This window comes from Salmo salar, chromosome 07 (genome assembly GCF_965601325.2).
Source record: "Salmo salar chromosome 07, fSalSal1, whole genome shotgun sequence".
NCBI classification, from domain to species: domain Eukaryota; kingdom Metazoa; phylum Chordata; class Actinopteri; order Salmoniformes; family Salmonidae; genus Salmo; species Salmo salar.
This window is the reverse complement of record NC_138297.1, coordinates 30311096-30332945: the sequence shown is the minus strand read 5'-3', so window position 1 is coordinate 30332945 and position 21850 is coordinate 30311096. Positions and strand designations below refer to the sequence as shown.

General features: G+C 43.6%; 2 protein-coding genes across 5 annotated transcripts; both read right to left on the bottom strand.

Moving 5' to 3' along the window:
- Nucleotides 1–221: 221 nt before the first annotated feature.
- rpgrip1 (RPGR interacting protein 1) lies at nt 222–14785 on the bottom strand. 3 transcript variants are annotated; one of them, XM_014207231.3, is made up of 28 exons: nt 12131–14785; nt 11599–11832; nt 11313–11366; nt 10815–10932; nt 10473–10684; nt 9865–9967; nt 9217–9363; nt 8900–9005; nt 8751–8774; nt 8509–8655; nt 8327–8400; nt 7971–8191; nt 7560–7666; nt 7359–7409; nt 7062–7241; nt 6674–6791; nt 5250–5762; nt 4717–4988; nt 4109–4460; nt 3115–3311; nt 2950–3009; nt 2484–2825; nt 1916–1985; nt 1697–1794; nt 1374–1563; nt 1190–1274; nt 762–895; nt 222–628 (listed from the first exon to the last, which is right to left on the bottom strand). In XM_014207231.3, the coding sequence occupies exons 2-28, from the start codon at nt 11684–11686 to the stop codon at nt 378–380; spliced, it is 4314 nt and encodes a 1437-aa protein (XP_014062706.3). In that variant the 5' UTR covers nt 11687–11832; nt 12131–14785; the 3' UTR covers nt 222–377. The 3 variants fall into 3 exon arrangements, with proteins under 3 accessions (XP_014062706.3, XP_045577786.2, XP_082833670.1); XM_045721830.2 differs by having other exon boundaries at nt 11599–14785; XM_082977544.1 differs by having other exon boundaries at nt 9217–9360; nt 11599–14785.
- Nucleotides 14786–14993: 208 nt separating this feature from the next.
- On the bottom strand, nt 14994–19071 carry LOC106608964 (E3 ubiquitin-protein ligase TRIM39). 2 transcript variants are annotated; one of them, XM_014207234.3, is made up of 8 exons: nt 18982–19071; nt 17809–18386; nt 17557–17652; nt 17100–17333; nt 16761–16908; nt 16639–16665; nt 16181–16368; nt 14994–15770 (listed from the first exon to the last, which is right to left on the bottom strand). In XM_014207234.3, the coding sequence occupies exons 2-8, from the start codon at nt 18382–18384 to the stop codon at nt 15372–15374; spliced, it is 1668 nt and encodes a 555-aa protein (XP_014062709.3). In that variant the 5' UTR covers nt 18385–18386; nt 18982–19071; the 3' UTR covers nt 14994–15371. The 2 variants fall into 2 exon arrangements, with proteins under 2 accessions (XP_014062709.3, XP_014062708.3); XM_014207233.3 differs by lacking the exon at nt 18982–19071 and having other exon boundaries at nt 17809–18957.
- Nucleotides 19072–21850: the final 2779 nt, after the last annotated feature.

The following is a 21850-nucleotide window of genomic DNA, read 5'->3' as shown; positions in this document are numbered from 1 at the left end:
CTACAAGGTTCTACTGAGCCCGTGTGGCTCAGTTGATAGAGCGTGGTGTGTGCAACGCCAGGGTTGTTTGTTCAATTCCCACGGGGGACCAGTACAGAGAAAAAATGTATGAAATGTATGCATTCACTACTGTAAGTCGCTCTGGATAAGAGCGTCTGCTAAAATGTAAATGATAGTATTTATACAGTATTTGGTTAGTTTACACACCGAAAAATAATAACTTGATCAGACAATAATATGTTTTATTATACAAGGTCAGACGTTTACTGTTATTCAATATTCTTTATTTAAGAGTGGTCAGTTTGTCAGTCACACAATCTATTCACGGGGACCACAATTCCTATCTGTTTCATGATATCCTTTTCATATTTCCACTTTTAGTAAAAGTCACTGTCATCATCATCAATGTCATAATCTATCACTTGTATTTCATCTTCTTTCTTCAATGTTTCCTTCTCTTCCTCCTCTTGCTCCTTATCTTCCTCCTTCTCGTCATTCTCTTCATCACTCTTGGTCTCTTGATCTCTCTTCTGGCGATAGTCCCAGTATATCCCAGTCAAAGTCTTTGCTGCTTCCAGAGAGACTTTGAGTTTTCCCATCACCTCTTTCTCTACATCCACACTGACAACTATTTAGGGAGAGAGAGAGAGGAGTGGTAGAGAAAGATGGGTGAGTAGAGTAAGAAATGCAGTGCATAAGGGAGGAGAAATTATAGAATATGTCACAGAAATATTTAAAACAATAGAAATATAGAATCTCACTGTCGATCTGCCGCTCAGTGATGTCATTTCCTGTCAGCAGCAGTTCCTGTAAGTCCAGGAAAGCGTGGCCAACGTCGGTACACTCCTCGTCATCATCATCATCCATTGGCTCGTTGACCACAGTGAACTTCAACCTGGGTAGACACTCATTATAGCATGTATTGACTCTATTGAAAATGGCACATACACATTCATGAGTATCATCCAGTGATGGCTGGTGGCACTTTAAATTGGGGACGGAGCCATAGTAATGGCTGTAAAGGAATGAATGTAACGGTATCAAACACACGTGTATGATACCATTACATTCATTACATTCCAGACTCACTCACTCACTCACTCACTCACTCACTCACTCACTCACTCACTCACTCACTCACTCACTCACTCACTCACTCACTCACTCACTCAGTCACTCAGTCACTCACCTGCCCTGGTTTGGGTCAGTTCCCTCCAGCATGGTGTACAGGTACTGTCTTAGTGGGGCTGCCTCAGAGCTGTCCACATAGATGACTGGGAGAATGAGGGAAATAAAGAATATATGGTGAGACAGGGAATTTGAGTATCAACACCTACACCCCTCCGAACACACACACACACACACACACACACCTCGTGTGAAGTTGTAATGGATCTCCTCCCCGTCCGATGGTTTACGGAGGGACATGGGTGTCTCTGTGGTTTCCATGGGAACTCCCAGGAGGCGGTACTCCACATAGACGCGCTGCACTGACTCATCGAGAGCCACTCGGGAGGTGGGCTCAAAAGAGAGAGAGAGAATCTCCACTCTCAACTTGTCTCCCTGAAACGCAGAAATAAAGATTTCACTGAAGATTTGATAAAAATGTAAGGTGTCTATTTTTCTCATTCTTACCTCAATCAATCAGCCGGTCACCAGACCTAATTGATTGACACATTGATTGATTGATTCTTACCTTTCTGATTCTCCTTGAAGATGGAGGAATAATGATGACGTCACTACGGTTGGAGGTCCTTGATTCTCTGGATTCCATGACCTCACTATCCACTTGGGCTACAGAGGGAAGCAGAACCAATGACTGTTCATGACATCAGGATATTCTTATTCAACTCCAGGACAAGAGTACTTTATTGGTCGTAAATAAGATATAGATAGCGCTGTAATGAATGATCACCTTTGTCACTTTTCTCCTCCTGCTCCTCCTCCTCCTCTTCCATAGACACCTGTTCCAGTGAGGGGATGTCCTGAGAGGGAGGAAGAGATAAAGATGTCAAAAGTTCACTCTTAACGTAGGATGATCAAATCATTATACTGTGTCTCTATTCCTTGCAGTCCTTTTAGTCTTATACACATCTTTTAAATGTGATCCTGCTTTTGCAATTATTCCCTATAATTCGTTATTATTATTTTTGAAAGTAAAAAAAGAAATAAATTATATATATATTTTTTTACCTTTATTTAACTAGACAAGTCAGTTAAGAACAAATTCTTATTTACAACGACGGCCAGAACTGGACAACGCTAGGCCAATTGCGCGCCGCTTTATGGGACTCCCAATCACGGCTGGTTGTGATACAGCCTGGATTCAAACCAGGGTGTGTGTAGTGACGCTTCTAGCACTGAGATGCAGTGCCTTAGACCGCTGTGCCACTCGGGAGCCCGATTGTCTTTCCTACATGTTAGCATTGCTTATGGCCATTGTCTGCATTCAAATTTTTGCTATACTATCTATATCCACTCACCTTAAAATAACTCTTATCATCGCTGGCGGAACTCCTGGTGGAACGAGCTGAGTCAGGTCGAGATGGGGTCAACTCTGACACAGGTGAACTCTGACCTCTGACCTCAGGTAGCCTCAGAGGGGTCGCCTGCTTCCTGGTGGGCGACTGGGAGGGCGTGGCTTGACTCGTCCCAGGTGTCAGAAGGAGTGTGGCAGGTGATCTAAGAGGCGTGGCCCGTTTTCTCGCTGGAGACTGGAGGGGTGTGGCGACACTGGGTTCTGGGGATGTCACAGGTGTGGCTCGCTCTGATTGGGCGTCGGGTTGGGGTAATCGCAGCTTGATTGGTGGAGGACGGGGCTTGGGCTAACAGGTACAGAGAGTGATAACTCAGTATCTCTGAGTTTTTCAAATCTCATAATAGAGCAAATACTTTGTTGCATATTCAGATGATAATGGTTGGTTGTTTGTGTGCAAGTGTGTTCCATACCTGAATGCTGGTCTCTTTTTGTGCAGCAGGTCTGTCCACTCTAGGCTCAACAGCCTTTGACTGAAATAAGGAGAATATAAAGAGAGGTAGAAAAAGGTTGCAAGAGAAAGGAGATGCTAACAATTAATGTGACCAGTCTATGTAAAAATGAAATGTGAACCATACCTTCACCCTAGGCTTGGCAATAGGCCTCGGCAGTTCCTCTGCTCTCTCGCTCCTCCTCTCCATTGCTCTCTCCATCCTGTCCATCTCCTTGTGTCTTTGGGTGCTGCCCTCTGGTGGTTGGAAGGGGTAAATCCATCGTATGAACACGCGGACCATCCCCCGCGGACCGCCACCCGTGTCCCTCAGAACATAGTCACCTGAGAGTAAGGAAGGAATTAAAGAAGGGAGGAAGGAAGGAAGGAAGCAAGGTACAGAAGGAAGCGAGGTATAGCAGGAAGCACGGCTTCAGGGTGCGACCAAAGTTTCCCCTAGGTACAGATCTAGGATCAGCTTCATGACACAAACTGTTCACAACCCTCTTGTTGACGGAGAGAACATTTTGCAGGTTTAAAGCTTATATCCTGAATTATATACATTTTGCCATAGGATGGAGACCTTTTTTGGTGCGTTTTAAATCTAATTTCCTTCAAATCTACACATTTTGTGCAAATCTACACATTGTGTGCAGAGACAATTTTGCAGATTTAAAGCTGATTTCCTGCAGTTCTACACATTTTGCCATCTCTTATGTGTGTTCATGTGATATTTGAGTCACTCAAACATTACAGCACAATCATTTGGCAAAAAAGCTAGCTAAAAATGTTAGCTGACATGAGCTAGTTGATCTGGACATTTCTGACATTTCTGATATAGATAGCTCTCTAAGGTCTGCAATGACTGACATGAAAAGAGGAAAACTGCTGATTCACTAACCAGTTTTAAAATTGCACCTTGTGCATTCAACTATTACAACTTTCAGGAGTACTTTTTATTTCTATGAATCAATATGATCTATTTTGTCTTTAACAATGTGAAGAGTTTAAGGGTTTGCAGGGTTTTACTCCAACTCAGCACTAAGACACCTGACGGATCTAATCAAGGGCACCCTGTAGCTCTACAGAATTGGTGATAGATAGGGTAGGGTTAGGGTTGATGACAACTGTCCTTTTCTCACCTCTGATAGGTCGTCCTGCTGCCAGCGGGCGGAGTGGTATGGGTGTCTTGGCCAGGTAAGCAGGTGGAGTCTGATCATCATTGTCATCGAACACATAGACCCAGAGACTGCCCCCTCTTAGGTACTCCAGAACGTCAGTGGTCACGGCCAGAGGGTAGCTGACCGTGTCGTTGAACAGTGGGTCGGCGCTGCACGGTATTGTGGTGGAAGAGTGAGGCGGCAGGTCGTAGAGACGGTACACGAGGTAGGAGTCCGGAAGTAGTCCCGGCCAGCGGGCGCTTAGACCCACGCAATGCTCTAGCCCCACCTCCAGCTCGTTGGGTATACCTCCGCCATAGTCAAATGGTTCCTGCTGTAGTGGAAAATAACATTGTGCTCTGCATGAATTCAACCACCCAGTGAATCTTTGGTCTTTTAAGAGCAGAGCTAGGCTTGCAATATTCCGGTAACTTTCCCCAAATTACCAGGATTTACAGAAATCCCAGTTGGAAGATTCCTGGAATCAGGAGGGAATAAGCTAGATATCAGGAAATCTTCCAAGTAGGATTTCTATAAAACCTGGGGATTTTAAATGACAGACCTGTTGTAAAATTGTCTCAGTAGCCTACCTCACACACACTGTCCTCCAAGCCTAGACCTCTCTGGGCCCAGATGGGGCTCCACTGTCTCTGTGGACTGATGGTCCTTCTGTCCATCAGTCTGTCTGTCATTCTGTCTGCTCCTCTCTCTATCCGTCTGTCTGCTCCTCTCTCTATCCGTCTGTCTGCTCCTCTCTCTGTCATTCTGTCCGTTCCTCTCTCTGTCATTGTGTCCATGGGCTCCGCAGGAGGGAAGAGACGCATCCAGAAGTCCAGGATCCCTATGACATCTCCCTCAGAGCCTTCAAGGGATAATAGGTGAGTCTCAGTGACGGGCGCAATCATACTTTTTTACACAGTATGTCATATTACTGGTATACTGTATATCTAATGTTTCAGTTCTACTGGGCCACATTTGCATGGCCTCGCATAGTTTCTGCTAACAATGATGCACATTAGAACACATAATAAAGCCACAATTGTGGCTATAACAGTGGTTGATCCATGATAGCTGAAACCGTTGTTGCTGCAATATAATGACACCAGGTGATGCTAAGACTTACCTGCGATGTTGACTCGTCCGCTCACCCGCTCCCCTCTCCTCTCTACCGCTCCAACCAGTGGCACCTGCGCCCCCCCTCGGGTCACGAAACGCACCCCTCCCAATGCCTGGTGCAGCTCCACCAGCACCCCTCCCCCCTGACCCCCCAGCCTCCCCAAATCATGGGCAGAGAGGGGGTACTTCGATGTGAATCCGTAGTTGGGTTGCCCTCCCGAAACCAGGGGTGTGGAGTGCATTTCAAAGTCCAGGAGGGCGTAGGTGCAAAAGGTCACAACCGCTTCACCTTTTGACCCCCCCCCTTTCCGGGCGTCCCCCATGGTCCGTAGCCCCCCAGGGGTGAAAGCTGCCCCCTTGAGGTGGATCTCCAAAAGGGACTCCCCCGCTCGTAGTTGAGAGAAAGTGGTGTCGTCTTCAATGGGCTGTACCACTTCCTGGTCCCCCCCCGGCCAGGTGTACTGTAGTGGTATGTTCCGTTTGTAGTTCCTAGGGCTGTAGGCTAACTCCTTCAGCTGGGCTTTAAAGAAGAAGAAGAAAAAAGTGATTTTAAACTCACTGAGCTGAGCTTTAGTAGATAACGCTCAATTTAATTTTTTATATTAAAGGAATAATTCACTCAAAACTATATTTATGTATTTTTTTCATTTCTGACCAAAATGTTTTGCATGTCAGCAGTCAAGTTTTCAAGATATTGGACTTTTAAAAAGAAAACTGTATAACTTGCCACATCATGAAAATGAATCATATAATGCAAAATGCATCATCATGATGATGTGGCAAGTAATGCCGCGTTCACGTGCTAGTCAGAACGAGGAAACTGACATTTCCAACTTGCTAACTATTGTAGTTATACACTTGCCGCGTTCAATGAATCAGCAAGTTGGAAATTTCAGAGTTTGCTCGTTCTGACTGGCATGTGAACGCGACATTACACTTTGCTTCTTGTAAATCATATATCTTGAAAACTTGACTGCTGACATGCAAAACATTTTGGGACTGTATCAACAGTAGACTAATGAAAGAAATACGAAAGATCATTTTTGAGTGGATTATTCCTTTAAAGAATAATTATTTAGATACCATTTGAATGAATTAGTAATATCTTATTCAAACATTGTAAGTCGTCACACTTTATTATAGGGATCACATATTGAGGTACTATGCCCTTATGAGTCCCACATTGAGACCGCTTACTAAGAGTCTGTTTCTTGTGTAACTTACTCTTATGGCTTACAATGAGGTTATTATGGATTGGCCGGTAAAACATGACTTATAATGTTTGAATTAGAAAACACTTAATTAAGACCTAATATATGGCTAATAACACATTATAAAGGCCTTATAAGCTACTAATTTATACACTTATAAACTACAAATTTGTGGCTAATATGTGTACCTTCAAATAAAGTGTTACCACATTCTTCTTACCTTGTAAAGTGTTGATTTGCAAGGCTCTTCTTCCAAGTAGTTTATCTTTCTCCGCTACCCTCCTCTTGGTCTCCTCCCTCTCTCTTTCTGCTCTCTCTATCATTGTGTTCAACTCAGCCTGTGACAGGACAGGAATAGGAAGGAGAACAGAGGAGAGGGGGTTAAGATGGAAGGAAGGAAAGAGGAGAGTATGTAAGATAACCTTCATAATTACCTTTGTGTGTATGCAAGCGTCCATGCGTGCCTGTGTGTGTGTGTGTTAATAATAATAATAATAATAATAATAATAATAATAATACATGGGATTTATATATCTCTTTTCAAGGACCCAAAATTGCTTTACAATTATAGAAATTAAAAAGGTAAACCAGTAGGCTTATCTGCCTACCTGCAAATCATTATTGATGCGGTGCTGCAGTAACAGTAAGTCTCTGGTCTTCTGTAATTCTAACACAGTCTCTGCTTGGGATGCCTGTAGGTCCCTTAGCTCTCTGTATGAGTCCTCCACCTTCCCATCAATCCCTAGGAACCGCAGACCCTCACGGCCCTCCTGCTGTAGCCTAAATGTCTACGAAAGGCATTACAAAATGCACAGTAATAGAGAAAGTTAATAAGGTTTAAAGGACCTCTTATATTGTTACCTTGTTATATTGTCGTTGTTTAACTAATCTGAGAAGGGACTAACCTTAATTTGTATCAGGGTTTCACTGAGGTCCTCAACACTCATGTCAAACTCCTGAGGGAAACGGAGGGAGAAAGAAGAAAAAGAAGAGAGAATGGGGAGACATGAAAAACGGAGCAAAACTGTTTTATAACATACAGTATATTATTAAGTTGATATTAACATATTGTTAACATGTTATTCATGTCAATAATAACCTCCCACCTTTGTGACTGAGTCCAGTCTCTCCTGCAGTGATGTCACTTCCTGTCTGTACTGTAGAACTTCCTGTTCCATTCGATCATGTTTTCCTCTAATCGACTCAATGGACTCTGAAAATTCATATAAAAAGAATTCTCAAACAATAGAATAGACTGCCTATGATATTTATAACACAATTGATACCCAATAAGTAATGAGTTTTTCTAGACCACGTGACCTGACCAGGAAAAATCCTAGGTCCTAGTTATATGCCAGGGCTTTGTCCAAACGGCACCCTATTCCCCATGTAGTGCACTAAAATTGGGACTAGCCAGTGTACCATTTGAGACACAGCCTAGGTCAGGTCACATGGCCAAGAAGAAACTCTTGGCTTTACCAATAAGTAGTATTGAACTTAATCTCTCTCTCCTTCACCTCTCTCCCTCTCCTGTTGTTCCTCTATCCTCTCTTTGTCCCGTTGCAACCTTTCTTTCTCCTCTTCCAGCCTCCCTCGTTCCTCCCTCTCCACTCGCAGAATCTCCTCAAGCCGTTTTATGTCCATCCTCCAGATCTCCTCTTTCTCTCTCTCCCTATCTTTTTCCAGCTCTCTCTCTCTATCCACCTTCTCCTCCACATGGCTGTGGGCAGATAAAGTGCTGAGAAGGAGAGAGAGAGAGAGAGAGAGAGAGAGAGAGAGAGAGAGAGAGAGAGTGAGAGAGAGATGGGCAGGTGAAGAAAGAGAAAGACAGAAAGAGTGTCAGTCCATTTACTATAGTTAATTAATTCCTCACCTCTCCAGGAGTGTATCATAGCTGTCCTTCAGTAGATTCTTCTCACCTTCCAGGTCTGACACTCTCTCTTGGAACTGAATAGAATAGTATAAAGTTAGAAGTATTTGGCCTTGTATCAATGGGTAGGGAGGGACAACTTCTACCTACTTCCTCCACCCCTACTTGCAGACTCGTTGCAATACCTCCTCGAGGGCTTGCATAGAAAGAGTGGCAGCGGTGAGCTGTCCCTCCAGTGTCAGCGCTCTCTGTCTCTCTTGTTTCAGCTGTTCACTCAGCTCCTCTACCTTCTCCAGCAATGCCCCCTGGCTCTCCTTCAGTGACCTCTGACCCTTTAGCGGACATATGAAATATTAGACGGTCAATACAAGTTCTTTCATGGTATTGACTGATTGTTCATAGTTATACTGAAGGTTTCTCTTACTACCTCTTCCAATTGAGCTTCATAAGCCTAGAAATGGGGGGGGGGGGGGGGGGGAAGAGAGGGAGAGAAAAAGAAAGAACAGGGTAGAGGTTGTCAGTTTCTCATCATGATGAAGTGAAAGAAGGATGAACGAGGTAGAGAGAGCCTCCCACCTCTTGCAGCACGTTGAACTTCTCCTGGCTGACACGCAGGGCAGCGCTCTTGTCTGACAGATTCTTCTGCAGGCGGATCACGTCCACATTGTCCTTTATAGTGATCCTGGAGAAGGAAAAGGTCCTCGTTTAGATTCACAACATACTACAGTGCAGTGGTGTGCTAAGAAGTAGGAATGGGTAAGTGTGTGTGTGTGTGTGTGTGTGTGTGTGTGTGTGTGTGTGTGTGTGTGTGTGTGTGTGTGTGTGTGTGTGTGTGTGTGTGTGTGTGTGTGTGTGTGTGTGTGTGTGTGTGTGTGTGTGTGAGCTGCCCCCACCTGTGTCCGCCGGCCTGTTGTCTCCTCATCTCTTTCATACTGTCCTCTATCTCTCTCTCCTTCTCCCCAAGTGTGTCTCTCAGGGACTGGGCAGCCTGCTCCAGCTCTGTCACCCTCATCTTCTGGGTCTCGATCACACTGGACCTGCTGGATCAAAGAGGAAAGAAGACGGAGAAATATAGGAGGGAGAGGAAAGAGGAGTAGTTATGCGTCTGGTAAAGTAAGATCACACAGGCCACAGAGCAAAGCATTGTCATCTATGGGTCTGTTAGTGTACTGTTAGGAAATTGATGTGGTTTCATAATAATACCACTTAGAATGAAGCAATGTATTAAATGACGCATGTATTCTAAGTGGTTTGCCTGTGTGGATATTGGAACATAGCCTATGATCTGCCTCATGGGTTGCATCAGAGTGATTTGCAATTATAATGGTCTGTTTTTATGCAGACAGGCATTCACTCACGGACCTGAGGAACGTATGTCTGTTTAGTAGTGGTACAGTAGTGGAGGGGTAAGGTGGGAGGGAAGAACGTTGAACGAATGTTGGACACTTGCTTCTCTACTCAACTGTTTTTTTGCTCACGCACCCCACTCTCTCCCTCTCTCTCCCTCTCTCCTCTCTCTCTCTCTCTCTCTCTTTCCTTACAATTTCTCAATCTCTCCTCTGGTGTCCTCCAGGCTGAGGCCGTAGTGGGCCGGAGCTGTCTGTGCTGCTCGTCTGACTCCTCCCTGCCCATCCATTCCCCGCCCTGAAAGGGGAAAGGGGAAAGGTGTCCTGTGTTGAAATGCATATTTCCTTAATTCCTCCATTATCCAATATGATTGGATCAGTGAAAGCCTACAGAGGATCCACTGGATAGCTTTCACTAATTTAGTCAATCAATCAAATGTATTTTATAAAGCCCTTTTTACATCAGCAGTTGTCACAAAGTGATATACAGAAACCCAGTCTAAAACCTCAAAGACCAAGCAATGCAGATGTAGAAGCATCTGCATTGCTTTTACAGGAAAAACTCCCTAGAAGGCTGGAATCTAGGAAGAAACCTAGAGAGGAACAAAGCTCTGAGGGGTGGCCACTCCTCTTTTGGCTGTACCAGGTAGAGATTTAGTCATGTCACATCAGTGATGACGTACAGGGAGGGAGGACAATAAATAGAATTTCATAAACAATATTGTGTAGAATTATTTTCAGATAGATGACTCAAAATACATGACTCAAAATATCGCCCTATAGTTACACAGACAGCTAGGTACCTCTGAGTCTGTGGTAACTCCGTCCAGGCCCCAGGTCCATGATGTGCTGCCTGGCCATGCTGAGTTTGCTCTGCAGTGCCCCCTTCTGGCTCTCCAGGGTGGCCACACGCGCCTCCAGCTCCTGGATCATCTCCTCCATGTCCCCCTCCCTGACCCTGGTACCGGCCTCACCCGGACGCCCCTCCCTTAGACGCATCAGCTTGGTGGACATCCTGAGGAGAGAGGACATGGAGGATATACATTGGGTGGTCTGGTTCAGCTGGGTTGTGTTCATTAGGGCACACCGTAACAAAATGTTATGTAATGCAGGACAAAAAGAAGCGTGTCTCATTGGACAAGTACCTGCGTAGCCTCTGTTCCTGTGTGCGTGTGTGCTGTCTCAGTAGGTTGTTCTCCTCTTGCAGACGGAAACACTGGTCCTCCAGCTGCTCCCTGGGCACCTGGAACACCCTCTGACGGTCTGATGGAGAGGAGGAAGAAAAAGAAGGAAGAAGGAGAGGGAAAATAAGGGAATGGAACAGAGGTGCGGAAAAATGTGGGGGGAGCGAAAGAGAAAGGGGAGAAAGAGGGGAAAGAGAGAGGGAATAAAGAGAGAGGGAGAGGTGGAAGAAACTGACCGTGAAGAAGAAGAGAAAGAAATGTAATTAAGAGGGATGAAAGAGAGAGGGAAGAATTAAGAGAGGAAGAGACTAGAGAAGAAAGACAAGAGAAGGAATAAAGATAGAGAAGGAAGAAAGACAGAGAAGGGATTAGAGGTGAAAAACTCCCAGAAATAGACACATTGTCATTTTGATCTGTGAGTTCCTGGTTTTGATCTGTGAGTTCCTGGTTTTGTTTGACCTTTTAACTTGAGCACCTGTGGTTTCTTCCATGATCTTCCGCCTCTCACAGAGTCTGGCAAAGGAGAGACAGACAGAAAGCGAAGGAGACAGGGTGTTAAACCACATTGCTTCAATCAAATCTATTTATTTCCTGATACTAACATTTGATACGACATGAATGTAAAATGTAAATGCACTGTTTTGTTCAGTTACTAATTTCTTCTGCATTCTTTTATTGTCTTGTCCCCTCACACTTCTCCCCCCACCCCCTCCCATCTCAATCTTCCCCACTCCATCCTTCTTACCTGGTACGGTGGGCATCAGCCCTCCTCTCATTAGCCCTACGTCCCTCACTGGTAGATCCCCAGCTGTCTCGTCCACTGTCAGAGACATTATTGGTCCTAATGAAGGTTCAGCCAATCACAATGCTTCTTTCTATGGTGATGGGGCTCTGGTGGTGATGTCATCACAGAGGATGGGACTGACATCACACGTAGTGGGTCGGTATGCTCACAGAATCCATTTTCTTTTGGTGCTTCCTGATAAACGACAGAATACGATGCAGTAGACTTCCAAATATTATGTTTGTTGTTCGTTATAATGTTTTCTGAGCTAGGAGAAAACACACAGATGACTCATACATGACAGACAATAGATCTTAAGAAATATGCCTATTTACTCTGTGCTTTTAACATAAACGATAGTAAGGGCCTTACCTTTGAGCATATTACCTCTACTTCACTGACATTTCAAGCCCAGACATTAAGCTGAATTCATTGTACAGCTCATTGAGCTCAGCACAGTGTCAGTATGGTAGCTAGCAGTGTTGTCACCTACCTGTTTCGTCACAGTAGCATCCAGGTAATCCGAAACGAAATGGGAAGTTACAGAAGAAGTGTTGATGATGATAAAGTCGAAGCTGTTAAATGTTATGATGACGATATCAATTATGAAAATGAAGTAGTTGAGGGTTACATTTTGTCCCGTCACAATCTTCCAGGCACTATAAGTGTCTCTAACTCAGCTACTATGATAGAGCCCAATAGAACTAATCCTTAGGATCCCTCCCCCCTCTCTCTCTCTCCCTATTCCTTGGTGTACAGCCTCCAGCCTGTCTCAGTTTTTGTCCCAAATGGCACCCTATTTAGTGCACTACTTTTGACCAGAGCCCGATGGACCCTATGTAGAATAGGGTGCCATTTTGGACACAGTCTTAGTGTCCCACCTGCTCCTATACTAATCCTATCTCAGTCGTAATCTGATTAGCTAGGCTGGAGGAATGGTCTAGGATGAAGTTAGGGTGGTCAGTTTTTAGGTTTTGGCTTAACTGGCTGTAGGTTAGGATTAGGAGAGGATAAACTGATCCTAGATATGTACAGACAACCGGGCAAGGAGGGGAGGGGGAGAGGAAGAGAGGTGGACAGGGGCACTTGTGGTTATTAGGTGAAGGAGGAGGAGAGAAGGAAGGGAAGAAGGAGGGATACATGACATTAGCAACATGTATGCCCCTTCCCACCTGAGGATCTTTCCTTTTCAGCAATCTATTTCCTGTGTTTGAGGGGTGCAAAATCCACTTGACACCTAAACAGTGGCAACCCGTCATTAACGGCAGGTGGGGCGGAACCTGTTTTGAGCCCCACATTTTTAGCAAAAAAAGTATAAATATTAATACGTGTCACATATCAGTTCGCAAAAAAAAGTACAAAAAAATATATTTCATTGAGTTAATAAAGCCGCATACAAAACATGGTCTCTTTTTTGTTTTGTTGAGTAAGGCAGCTCCAAAATGCAGGTGTTTCAGCCTAGCTCAGTGCTTTCTGTGGTGGTGGGGCAAGCCAGCATAAAATACGGAGAGTAGCACCGTGATTGGCTCAGTGTTCTGTCACTGGGGACACTACGTCAATGCAAAGTCTAAGGCTAGATATTGAAAATTCTAGCTCTTTGGGAGCTGCCATAGAGTTACATTAGAAGGCCCTTGGCCACAGTTAAAATGATGTCAAATCACGTTATATGTACAGTATTTGTAGCGAGTGCGTAACTGGCTGCAGGGAAGTCAGGCGCAGGAGAGCAGAATTGGGTAGCAAACGGAGCCCTTTATTACGGTGAACAAACACACGGCACTAAGAAAACTAAACAAATACGGGTTGACATAACCTGGCGCAAACCAGTCTGACGTGCACATACACGTAACAACAAACAATTCCACACACAGACATGGGGGGAACAGAGGGTAATATACATTCAGTCTGATGAGGGAATGTGAACCAGGTGTGCGGGAAAACAAGACAAAACAAATAGAAAAATGAAAGGTGGAGCGGCGATGGCTAGAAGACCGGTGACCTTGACCGCCGAACGCCGCCCGAACAAGGAGAGGAACCGACCTCGGTGGAAGTCGTGACAATATTTGAGATTCTTCAAAGTAGCCACCATTTGCCTTGATGACAGCTTTGCACAAGCTTGGCATTCTCTCAACCAGCTTCACCTGGAATGCTTTTCCAACAGTCTTGAAGGAGTTCCCACATAAGCTGAGCACTTGTTGGCTGCTTTTCCTTCACTCTGCGGTCCAACTCATTCCAAACCATCTCAATTGGTTTGAGGTCGGGTGATTGTGGAGGCCAGGTCTTCTGATGCACTACTCCACCTTCTTGGTCAAATAGCCCTTACACAGCCTGGAGGTGTGTTGGGTCATTGTCCTGTTGAAAAACAAATGATAGTCCCACTAAGCGCAAACCAGATGGGATGGCGTTTCCCTGCAAAATGCTGTGGTAGCCATGCTGGTTAAGTGTGCCTTGAATTTTAAATAAATCACTGACAGTGTCACCAGCAAAGCACTCCCACACCATCACACATCCTCCTCCATTCTTCACGGTAGTGTACCACACATAAGGAGAACATCCTTTCACAAAGACACAGCGGTTGGAACCAAAAATCTCAAATTTGGACTCATCAGACCAAAGGACAGATTTCCACCGGTCTAATGTCCATTGCTCGTGTTTCTTGGCCCAAGCAAGTCTCTTCTTATTATTTGTGTCCTTTAGTAGTGGTTTCTTTGCAGCAATTTGACTATGAAGGCCTGATTCACGCAGTCTCCTCTGAACAGTTGATGTTGTAATGTGTCTGTTACTTGAACTCTGTGAAGCATTTATTTGGGATGCAATTTCTGAGGCTGGTAACTCTAATGAACTTATCCTCTGCAGCAGAGGTAACTTTGGGTCATCCTTTCCTGTGTCGGTCCACACGAGAGCCAGTTTTATCATAGCGCTTGATGGTTTTTGAAAATGCAGTTGAAGAAACTTTCAAAGTTCTTGAAAATTTCCGGATTGACTGACCTTCATGTCTTGAAGAAATTATGGACTGTCGTTTCTCTTTGCTTATTTGAGCTGCTCTCGCCGTAATATGGACTTGGTCTTTTACCAATTTTGATTTGTTTAACACTTTTTTGGTTACTACATCATCCTTCTTTTGACACACTTGTTGAACTATGTAATAAAATGTGACAACAGTATTAATGAGGCAGTTTAGACAGCTCAGGTAGACCGAGACAGATACATTTTTTGGTGGTTGTAGCCCTGTTCCGCCCCTTTATATTAGTTTATTCATGTATGAAAATACATCTAGTGTATATACTGTATGAAAATGAGGCACATATAGATTTATTTTTCACAACACTGTGCCAGAACAATGTTTTATTCAGTCAGTATATGATGGATTTGAAAAGTTTTTAATATCTTCATCTGTTGTACAACTGTTGCATTCATAAAAAAAAATTTTTTTAAAACCTTTTAACAATTTTGATGACATGAGCTAATAAAGATTGGTTTGGATAGTTGCATTAACTTCTGTCTTCTTCTCAGACAATTACATAAAATATAAATAAATAAAACACAACATATCTGCATTTAAAGGAGCATTCATAATTTAATTTAATTCAACCAAATTAAATGGAGTGAATCTTACTGAATCTTTCTATAACCCATTTATCAATTTAAGTCCATGGCAATTTAAGTCCATTTTGTTTTCTGTTTTCCTCTTTAGGACACTTTCAAAATGAAATGTATTGTCCATGGCAAAGTACATTTCATATTGTTATGTCATCATCCAAACTACCGCCTCTGGTGAAAACACCAACAGGACATATAATGAGTGGTGATATGTTGTTCCCGCTGTCACGCATATCTGGGTTGAGCAAAGGTAACACCCTCTCAGTGAACTGGTAGCCCGTGAACGAATAAATATGAGACCTGTCCGTTACATTATAAAACGACACCTTCCCCTCCTCGTAATCCACAAACACCCCAACCTTCCATGGTTTCTCTCTGAAGTGGAGCAACACCGACTGTCCCTCACATGCTCTGTACTCACTTCCTCTCCTCAAACATATCGTCCAATAGCCGTCCTCAGGGCTCAGTGTGACCATGCCCTTCCTGTTGATGGACTCCTTGGCCACACCCAGGTCCCAAGCCGTCTTGTCTCCGACCTTAACCAATTGAAAAAAGTATAACTCACATCCCTATAGTCCAGTAGCTTTACCAATACTTAAAGGTAAGGTGCCTATAGGCTTACCTATACCTACAGTATTACCAGGGGCATGGTGGTCTTGTCTCTGACCTTAACCAATTGAAAAAAGTATAACTCACACCCCTATAGTCCAGTAGCTTTACCAATACTTAAAGGTAAGGTGTCTATAGGCTTACCTATACCTACAGTATTACCAGGGGCATGGAGAAAAACTGTACACTGAAAAATAAAAGGATCTCCAGCCCTTTGGTGATCATGATGCTACACAGATTTCATGTATTTTAACCAATGTTTTAGTCTGATAAACCTACATCAATTAAACCTACGTATATAACGTGTTTTTTCCTTTTAATTTCAGTACAAACCCACCTCGACCTCCCAGTAGTGCCTCCCAGTGGCAAAGCCGTCCTTGGCAAGGACACAGGGTGCCGTGTCGAATCGTTGAGGACCGTTAAGGAGGCTCGGCTCCATGTCCCCGTCCCCGTCCCAGACCTGCTTACCATCCTCAGACACGACCAGCCAGGGGTTGGCAGTGCTCGGGTCCAGGGATACGTCAACTTTGAGGAGACGTAAAATAGATAAGAAAATAAAATGTTATTGTCCATTGTTTTCTTTGGTGCTCTAATTTACAGGGTCAAAAGGTAACAAAAGGCATTTAACATTAAACACATTGAACATTTACATGTGTCAACGTTCAAATGATTCTGTTATATTTGTGCTGCATGGCCATTCTTCTAGGGAGTCACCATCATAGAAGCAACAGCTGAACAATGAAGAGAAAAAGGATTCATTCAAATGATTTGAATCAACACCAAAGAAAACTTTACCTGCACACAGCTGTATTTTTTCTAGCTCTGCAAGGTAAGGAACCACAGAAAACACAACATAAAAATTGATGTCTTACAATGGATTTTATAACTGTAGTGAGAAGACAGAAGATGACAACGACCTTTAATTGACAGTTTGTTCTTTGCTGTCTCCACTACCTCCTCCAGAAGAGATACAGCTCTCCTCACATTCCCCAAACACAGGTCAGAGTGAACACTGATCTCAGACCAGTCCTTGGTGGGTGGAGGGGTGCACAGGGATGGAAAAATCTACCATGGGAAACAGGAGAAACACTTCAGACGACATCCTCTGATGTTGACGGTGAGGTAATCCTAACTTCCACTTAAGTCGGATTTTCATTTAGTTATTAATTGTTGGAAATGAGGGAGTAGGTGAAAATGAAACTTAAGTGGAAGTTAGAATTTGCCTATTGTGACAATATTGGTGGAGGGACACTGACCTTTAGGAGGTGGAGGTGGTCCTCAGTGAGTGAGAGCTGCTCCAGCTCAGTGCTTCTCCTCTGTAGCTCAGTGATTTCCTGCTCCAGCTCTTTGACGAGCCCTTCAGCTCGCCTCTCTGCTGTTTTCTGCTTCTCCTCGATCAACTCGATGAGCTCAGCCTGGCTTCTCTCGATGGAGCGCACCAGAGCGGTGAAGACCTGCACTCCATCCTCTATCTCTTTCTTTGAATTTATCTGACCAAATGACATACATTTGAAAACAGTTAGGCCGAGAGTTGTACCCTATGGTACCCCACATGGAAAATAACATTGACGTCATGCACATTGCCCTCTATTTCTTTCTTGGAACTTGTCTGATGACAACAAGGAAATACTGTAGAAAACAGTCACATTCTGTTGTGCCAATGGAAATGAATCAGCGACAGTAGATAACAAGATGCTGATCATAAGGACTCACTCTGCTAAGTTTGACTGAGTGTTTGATTTCATCCAACTTCTTCAATCTCGCCTGGATCATCTGCTGCACCTCTGCTTCAGTCTTCTTCATCTGAACCTATCAATCAGAATCAGAAGAAGAACCAGAATTGGAACCAGAAATGGAACCAGAATTGGAATCAGATTCCGAATGAAAATCAGGAACGTAGGAATTTGTCTTGGCTAAAAATAAATTTGAGATTTTGTCAAAATGAAAGAATAATCAGAGCATTACCTTCTTGGCCATACTCTCTCTCTCTGCTGGAACGATGTCATGAGCCCTGTGGTCCGTCTCCGTGCAGAGCACGCACACATATCTCTGGTCACTCCTACAGAACAGCTCCAGGAGTCTCTCGTGCTTCTTACACATCCTGTCCTCCAGGTTTTCCACAGGGTCCACCAGCTTGTGTCTCTTCAGAGTTGCCACTCTCTGATGAGGCTCCAGGTGAGTCTCGCAGTAAGAAGTCAGGCACAGCAGGCAGGACTTCAGGGCCTTGAGCTTTCTCCCCACGCAGACATCACAGTGCACGCCTCCAGATTTGCCATCAGATTGCTTGATTCCGTTCCGTCTGTTCGCCCTGATCTTTTCTGAAATGTCTTTAGCGAATGAGTTCTCGAGGAGATCAGGGCATCCTGCAAACACCCTCTTACATTTGGGACAATGGCAGACATCACTGCTATCCCAGTGTCTCTTTATACAGGCTATGCAGAAACTGTGGCCACATGGGATGGAGACTGGCTCAGTGAAGACATCCAGACAGATGGAGCACTGGAACTGCTCTTCAGATAATATATCGCCGGAAGAAGCCATGTCTTCAGATAGGATCGAACACCGTTTCAGAAAGGCAGCCCAAAATAAAGCAGTCTTTCAAATGTATTTCAGCTGTAAATGGAATCAAATACTCCCTAATTTGACCATAAAAAAAGATCTCAAAAGTATTATAATCCTATGTAAAGCACTATGCTTCAGAGAAAGTAAATCAAACAGTTAACTCAAACTTATACTGTAGCTCCCTGCATGCGGTTGCTTTTACGACAAACCATGACCTTAAAACTCAGCCCTGGGGTGTATTCATTAGTGCACACCATAGCAGAACATTTTTCTATGAAATCTAGCGTTTCTTATTGGAAAAGTTCAGGTTAGTCCCTCCCCGTTTCGACCTGTTTGATTCTTAGTGAATACAGCCCTAGTGCCTTATCAGCTGTCTGTGAAAAACATCAGCGGTCAAAGTACAAAGAGTCATCATGGCCCATACTCAGAGCAGTAAACCAGTGTACTGTGACAGCCAACCCAGCGTTTTAGGTTAGAGTCAACAGGAAATAACTGTATTGAAGAGTTTCTCTCTCGGTGTGAAGTCATAACTTCTTCCTTGAAACTATACTTATCCTCATAAAAGTTGTCACTTACCTTGGCAGGCAAGGGTTTGACCTCAGGTGGCAGAGTAGAGTTATCTAGGTTCTGCTGTGTTCCAATCAATTGCTCAAGTCCCTCCCCTTTATACAGTGGGATACTGTATGTATGGGAACTTCCTGATGTATTAACTCTTTCCACTCCATTTCACCACTGAGCTACATTGACACACATTATAACATTGCATCACAATACTTGAAGAAACACAAACAATAGTAAAGATTTCTTCCTGGTGCTACTCCAATGTAAAAAGTAACTGTCAAACAGGAAGGTATTGGTGTTCCCTTTCCTTTTATTCTGAAGGACAAGAAACAGACAGGTATTCAGAAGGACAAGAAACAGACAGGTATTCAGAAGGACAAAAAACAGACAGGTATTCAGAAGGACAAAAAACAGACAGGTATTCAGAAGTACAAAAAACAGGCAGGTATTCAGAAGGACAAAAAACAGACAGGTATTCAGAAGGACAAGAAACAGACAGGTATTCAGAAGGACAAAAAACAGGCAGGTATTCAGAAGGACAAAAAACAGACAGGTATTCAGAAGGACAAAAAACAGGCAGGTATTCAGAAGGACAAAAAAATACATTTCCATGATTTCTCAAAATCAAATATCAATATGTCAAAACAAATATATTCCATTCATATCCATAATAAACACACAAATACTGTATATCCCATTCCTATCCATAACAAAAACACAATCAACTAGCAAAATATCTCACTGGGAACACCATGTCATTTCAATGTGGAAATCTGAGTAATATTTGGTTGAGATGTTGATCAGTGAGATGTCAACCTTTATTCACACACTCAAAACGTTTGTTGAATTCCCAATGTATTATCACCTATGCTTTCAACCATCTAAAAGCACAACCAAATTATATAGCAAAACAATATCAGATTTTTTGGTTTAGTTGTCATCTAAATGTGTTATCACTGCACTTTCAATCATTTAACAGCTCAAATGGGAATACAATATCATGATATTTTGTATTTATAAAATAACTTAATGTGTTACATCTAATAGCACAACCCAAATGACCTAGATTGCAGTTGAGATTACAGTGCATTCGGAGGGTATTCAGACCCCTTGACTTTTTCCACATTTTGTTACGTTACAGCCTTATTCTAAAATGGATTAAATCAAATAAAAATATCATAAATCTACACACAATACCCCATAATGACAATGCGAGAACATGTTTTTAGAATTGTTTGCAAATGTATTAAAAATAAAAAAAACAGATACGTTATTTACATAAGTATTCAGACCCTTTGCTATGAGACTCGAAATTGTGCTCAGGTGCATCCTGTTACAATTGATCATCCTTGAGATGTTTCTACAACTTGATTGGAGTCCACCTGTGGTAAATTCAATTGATTGGACATGACTTGGAAAGGCACGCACCTATCTATATAAGGTCCCACAGTTGACAGTGCATGTCAGAGCAAAAACCAAGCCATGAGGTCGAAGGAATTGTCCGTAGAGCTCCGAGACAGGATTGTGTCGAGGCAGAGAGTGGAGAGGGGCCTTGGTCAGGGAGGTGACCAAGAACCCGGTGATCACTCTGACAGAGCTCTAGAGTTCCTCTGTGGAGAACCTTCCAGAAGGACAACTATATCTGCAGCACTCCATCAATCAGGCCTTTATGGTAGAGTGGTCAGACGGAAACCACTCCTCAGTAAAAGGAACATGCCAGCCCGCATGGAGTTTTACAAAAGGCACGTAAAGGACTCTCAGACCATGAGAATCAAGATTATCTGGTCTGATGAAACCAATATTGAACTCTTAGGCCTAAATGCCAAGCATCACATCTGGAGGAAACCTGGCACTATCCCTTCGGTGAAGCATGGTGGTGGCAGTATGCTGTGGGGATGTGTTTCAGCGTCAGGGACAAGGAGACTAGTATGGATCGAGGGAAAGATGAATGGCGCAAAGTACAGAGAGATCCTTGATGAAAACCTGCTCCAGAGTGCACAGGACCTCAGACTGGGACGAAGGTTCACCTTCCAACAGGACAACAACCCTAAGCACATAGCCAAGACAACACAGGAGTGGCTTCGGGACAAGTCTCTGAATGTCCTTGAGTGGCCCAGCCAGAGCCCGGACTTGAACCCAATCGAACATCTCTGGAGAGACCTGAAAATAGCTGTGCAGCGACGTTCCCCATCAGACGTGACAGAGCTTGAGAGGATCTGCAGAGAAGAATGGGAGAAGCTCCCTAAATACAGGTGTGCCAAGCTTGTCATGTTATACCCAAGAAGACTCAAGGCTGTAATTGCTGCCAAAGGTTCTTCAACAAAGTACTGAGTAAAGGGTCTGAATACTTATGAAAGACTGCCCTACTAGCCACTTACAAACTAACCACAGCACTTAAGTGGCAGACTTTCTCCAATGTACTTATAAGGACATATTCCACAGACTTTTTGTACATTAGGAGAGGAGTTGGAGCTTAAAAGCCCTAAAAAGGCACAGCGCCTCAATGTACAAAGAAGTACTTTGCTTTATGTTTTTTGTGTGTTCTGAAATGTTTGTTCAACCTACACATAATGTATACACTAACTATGACTCTCCCATATCCATGGAATGTCCACCACCCTCATATGATTCATTTAGCAGACACTCTTATCCAGAGCAACTATGGTTAAGTGTTTTGTTCAAGAGCACATCAGACATTGCACCTATCTGGCTCGTGGATTCAAACCAGCAACCTTTCGGTTACTGGCCCAAAGCTCTTAACAGCTAGGCTACCTGCCGCCCAGGTAGCCATGTCTGCTAAAATGTTTAATCTGGTTCTTCAATGATAGATGGAACAGACAAGGTTAACTTTGATTCTATACAAGTACTGGCCAACAAAATCCAA